General features: G+C 49.3%; 1 protein-coding gene across 2 annotated transcripts in view; it reads left to right on the top strand.

Moving 5' to 3' along the window:
- The window catches only part of LOC139232953 (torsin-4A-B-like), a 12,249-nt gene extending 6,978 nt beyond the window's left edge, over positions 1 to 5,271 (top strand). For both annotated transcript variants that reach the window (XM_070863449.1, XM_070863448.1), the window contains exon 2: positions 3,426 to 5,271. In XM_070863449.1, coding sequence (XP_070719550.1) covers positions 3,480 to 4,682 — 1,203 coding nt within the window. In that variant the 5' untranslated portion in view covers positions 3,426 to 3,479 and the 3' untranslated portion in view covers positions 4,683 to 5,271. The remainder of the gene's footprint in view (positions 1 to 3,425) is intronic.
- The last annotated feature ends 220 nt before the right edge of the window (positions 5,272 to 5,491 follow it).

Raw genomic sequence — 5,491 nt, 5'->3', positions numbered from 1 at the left:
AGATCTCCGAGATGCCGTGATCGTGACCATCTTCAAAAAAGGGGACAAGTCCGATTGCAGCAACTATAGAGGAATCTCCTTGCTGTCGGCCACTGGGGAAGTCTTCGCAAGAATCCTCCTCAACCGTCTTCTCCTTGTGGCTGAAGCGCTCCTCCCAGAGTCGCAATGTGGGTTCAGTGCAGTGGGCCCAGGGACAGGAGGAGAGCTGAATCTATAGTTACACAACTGCCACTTTCACTGGAGGTCGAGTCTCGGTAAACCAGCCATGACATGTGAAAAGACTACCTGATACGCTTACGAACTAGGGGACATAGTTTCAGAACAAGGGGTCGCCAATTTAAAACGGAGATGAAAAGGAATTTCTTCTCTCAGAGGGCCGTGAATCTTTGGAATTCCCTGCCCCAGAGAGCTGTGGAGGCTGGGTCATTGAATATATTTAAAGTGGAGATAGACAGATTTTTGAACAATAAGGAAGTCAAGGGTTATGGGGAGAGGGCAGGGAAGTGGAGTTGAGGCTAAGATCGGATCAGCCATGATCTGATTGGCGGAGCAGGCTCAAGTGGCCAAATGGCCTACTCCTACTCCAATTTCTTATGTTCTTAGCAAAGCTGGGTGCCATGGAGACATAGGCATTCCATAGGCCCAGCGTTACTAGGGTGCATGTGGTGGAAGATAGATCATGGAATCATAAAATCATACAACACAGAAGGCGGCCATTCGCCCCATCATGCCTGTGCCAGCTCTTTGAGAGCGTTAATCCCACTCCTCTGCTCTTTCCTCATAGACCTGCACTTTTTTCCTTTTCAACTATTTATCCAGTTCCTTTTTGAAAGTTACAACTTCCACCACCCAGTCAGGCAGTGCATTCCAGCTCATAATATTCACCTCATCTCCTCTCTGGTTCCTTTGCCAATGATCTTAAACCTGTGTCCTCTGGTTACCGAACCTCTTGCCAGTGGAAACAGTTTCTCCTTATTTACTCTATCAAAACCCCTCATAATTTTGAACAGCTCCATTAAATCTCCCCGTAACCTTCTCTGCTCTCAGGAGAACAACCCCAGCTTCTCCAGTCTCTTCACATAACTGAAGTCCCTCATCCCTGGTACCATTCCAGTAAATCTCCTCCACACCCTGCCCAAGGCCTTGACATCCTTCCTAAAGTGCAGTGCCCAGAATTGGACACAATACTCCAGCTGGGGCATAATCAGTGATTTATTAAGAATTACCATAACTTCTTTCTGACATATTTCCCTCATATTTGCATGGCGTCATAATTCGCCCGCCCATTAGTGGTTGGCGGTTATTTAGAGCAGAGACGGTTAAGGGGAGATGTAACAGAGGTATTCAAAATGCTGACGTGTTTTGACAGAGTAAATGGGGGGAGTCTATTTTCACTGGCCAGGGGGTCGATAACAAGGGGACACAGATTTAAAGTAATTGGCAAATGAACCAAAGGGGAGATGGGAAAAATTTGTTTTACACAGCGAGTTGTTGTGATCTGGAATGCGCTGCCTGAAAGGGCAGTGGAAGCAGATTCAATGGGGGGAAAATTGCGGTCGGAGGCTTCCTTCATACAAACGCCACCGACCCGAAAAAAATCTACGGTCTGTACCTGGTGGTCCCAGAGGAGCCTACGATTCCGGTCGGAGGCCTAGATTCGCTGGGCAGCGTACGGGGAGATGTCTTTCAGGTACGTATGTACGTACAAGCTGGAGTCACGTGGGCCTGGATCACCAATCACTATGCAGTATTCTCATTGATAAAAATAGGAGCTGTTTGTACAGACCTCTATTAATATCAATGAGAAAACCCCCTAAAACACCGAAACACAGCATAATAAATAAATAAAACACCTCACATATTTAAAATTAATTGACATTAAAAGTTTGCTAAAAAATGTTTTAGAAAAAATATATATTTTTTGGAATTTTTAAAAATTTGTTTTAATGGTGTTAAAAATAAACTTACCTCAATGGACTGGGTTTTTTTAATATAAAAATGTGTTTCAATTTAATTTTTAGATGTTTTAAAACTCTTACGCTGGTAAAAGTAAGCTATGCGCCTGCTTTTACCAGGAGCAAGAGTTTGAAGGACATTCGCTGGGCAAGAGTTGGGCAAGTAGCCCAATCTTTCCCGCGCGGATGTCCTTCCTGTGGGGATGTGGAGGATCTATCTAGAGAAATCTTGACAGATCGGAAAAACCGGTTTTCGGCGCATGCGCATTACGCCCCGGGAACCGGCTTTTGCAAGGCCTTGCCGGGTTCGTGCGCACTCCGTACGGACGCAGCGAGGCCGGAATTTTCAGCCCATAAGTATATTTCCAGAAGGATAAATACTTGAAAAGGAAAAATTTGCAGGGCTATGGGGAAAGAGCAGAGGAGTGGGGCTAATTGGAAAGTTCTTTCAAAGAGCCGGCACACGCACGATGGGCCGAATGGCCTGTGCTGTATGATTCCATGATTCTACTGTAAGGTAGTTAAATCCAGGACCTAAATCTATGAAAGTTTCCAGAGGCTGCAGGAAGTAAACAGCTGAAAACACTTGCTCACTCACACTCTGGACTGCAGTGCACCGCGCACCAGCTCCTGCAGCAGGAGCTCTTGTCTCTGAGCGCTCTGCACTCAGTGTAAGCGGTCGATCTGAAGAGGGCTGCGATGCCTTCAGTCTGCTCTCCTGTTGCTGGAGACCCTGGCCAGGTGAGGGCCCCAGTCTGTGAGAGAACCTTCTCTGGGCCCACGACCAGTTTCAGCATGGGAGCGACTCGCAGCTTCTCACTGTGCACTGAGCGTGTGCAGGAGCGGAGGGGGAAGTGCAGCCTCACTGCTCAACAGAAGCAGCTTTGTTTAATGGGACTTCCTGATATTGTGCGGACAGCACGCAGCTTCACAGCAGTGCCTGGGCTTTCTTTTTGCTGGCTTATCTTTGGCAGAGAGGAACTTTCCAGAACCTCTCCTCAGAAAAGCGGAACAGGTAGAGGCTGTGACAGGGCGAACTGGAGAGTGATTGCAGGTTGGACACGTTAAATGGCCTCTTCTTGTGTCGTGCTGCAGAGAGGCTCGAGGGTTTTGAAGTATCTGATGAGGGTCATTGTTGCTGCCGCCTGTGTCCAGTCCAGTTTTATGAATGTGGTATCTCTTTCCCTTTTCCTGCCTTTTGCATATCCCCGATTTTAATCGCTCCACCATTGGAGGCTGTGCCTTCTGTTGCCTTGGCTCAAAGCTCTGGAATTCCTTCCCTAAACCTCTCCACCTCTCCTCCTTTAAGATGCTCCTTAAAGCCTACCTCTTTGTCCAGACTTTGTCCTAATATCTCCTCCTATGACTCGGTGTCGAATTTTGTTTGATAACGCTCCTGTGAGGCTCCTTGGGATGTTTTTAGCTACGTTAAAGGCGCTATATAAACGCAATTTGTTGTTGTTATTGCAGGGCCAGCAGCGATTGGGCTGAGAAGATTGGGAGCTGGAAGTAACGAGACCTGCAATGGAGCTGGCTCACAAAGCCCTGCCCGACGACAGGAAGCGGATTTCCACCTTCACGTCCCCGCTGCGAGCCGCCTATCGCATTCGCCACAAGTACCTGGTGATGAAAAAGAGGCGCTTGGAGCAGAGCGAGTCTGCGGGCGTGGATGGAGCGGAGTCCCCTGAGCGTGCCTCCAAGCACAGGTCCAAGGCGGCCGAGCACTTCACCTTCGAGAAGGTACCCATCAAATCCCTGAGGAGACGCCGTGTCAGGAGAAAGCGCAAAGTGCTGTATCCAAATGACAGCAAGAGGTACTTGCCCGAGGTGAAGAAAAGCAAGGCCAAGAACTGCCTCTTCCTGCTAAGTATTATCGTTTTCTTTCAGATATACAATGCCATCGAGAACCTGGATGACAACGTGCTAAAATATGACTTGGCAGGGCTGGAGAAAACACTCCAGAGAGAGGTCTTTGGGCAGACAGTTGCTATTGACAGTCTGATGGATTTGCTCAAGGACTATCTGGCCACCCACATTCACAATAAACCCCTGGTCCTGTCTCTCAATGGCCCGACCGGGGTCGGGAAGAGCCTCGTCGGTCGACTGCTCGCCAAGCACTTCCGCTCGGTGCTGAGTGACCAACTGGTGTACCAGTATTTTGTGCTGCATCACTGCCCGGCAGGGGAGAACATCAGCAGTTGCCAGCAGGAGTTGGCGGGTGGCATCTCTGACATGGTCAATCGGGCGGAGGAGGAGGAGAAGATCCCACTGCTCATCTTCGACGAGGTGGAGTTCATGCAGCCGACCCTGTTGGACTTCCTGCAGAACTACTTCCAGCCCAACCAGACCAACGAGTTCCTGAACGTCATGTATGTCTTAATCAGCAACTATGGACAGGGCGAGATAACCAAGTTTGTTCTCCACAACGCTTCCAGTGGCATGGCGCGACAGCTGACAAAATCGGAAGAGCTTCTCTTCATTGTGCAGTCTTCACTGATCCACTTGCACCCACTCTGGAAACACGCGGATATTGTGCCGTTCACCTTATTGGAGAAGGCCCACATAGTGGACTGCTTCTTGGAAGAGCTGATGAGGGAAGGATTTTACCCAGACACTGCGCACCTGGACAAGCTGTCCAGGGAGCTGCAATATTACTCGGTTGGGGACCTTCGGTACTCTGTTCATGGCTGCAAGCACGTCGTCTCCAAAGTAAACTTGTTGCCTTGAACGGCCGTGCCCGGATTCTTGAACCATTTTGGCCGTGTTCCCTCAGTGACCCGTCTCGCGTCACTGGGGTCACACTCACTGCAATAGTGGGCAGCTTTCAGAGACAACTTTCACTAAAGTAATTTAGGCGGAGCAGCGCAGATCAACGGTCTCCAGAGGCGGTCGCTCTGCGATTCACTGGTTGCATGTGTGTGTTTGGGGTGTTTACTCATTCTTTGCACTAATCCACCGTTGGGCCGTTGATTTATAGTGACAATATGGGTAGGGGGAGAGGGGAGAGCGACAGTCCATGACTTCTGCCTGTTGCTGTGTTTCTGTCAAGACGAGAATTTATTGATGCTACAATGAAGTTATCATTTGAAAAGGAAAGTAAGCGAGAGTGTCAGTTCTGACGGAGCTGAAACGTTGACTCTATTTCTCCCTCCACAGATGCTGTTTGACCCGCTCAGTATTTCCAGCATTTTCTGTTCCTGTTTCTATTTCAGATTTCCAGCATCTGCAGTATTTTGCTTTTGTGTTGGGAGTGTGTATCGTCTTCAGTCAAGGAGCCATGGCATTGCTCATTAACGGTGGGCACTCCCTCACTGGGCACTCCCTCACTGGGCACTCCCTCACTGGGCACTCCCTCACTGGGCACTCCCTCACTGTGGACACATTCCCTCACTGTGGACACACTCCCTCACTGTGGGCACACTCCCTCACTGTGGACACATTCCCTCACTGTGGACACATTCCCTCACTGTGGATACACTCCCTCACTGTGGACACACTCCCTCACTGTGGGCACACTCCCTCACTGTGGACACACT

Source organism: Pristiophorus japonicus, chromosome 20 (genome assembly GCF_044704955.1).
Source record: "Pristiophorus japonicus isolate sPriJap1 chromosome 20, sPriJap1.hap1, whole genome shotgun sequence".
Taxonomy (NCBI): domain Eukaryota; kingdom Metazoa; phylum Chordata; class Chondrichthyes; family Pristiophoridae; genus Pristiophorus; species Pristiophorus japonicus.
This window is presented reverse-complemented; position numbering and strand designations above follow the sequence as displayed.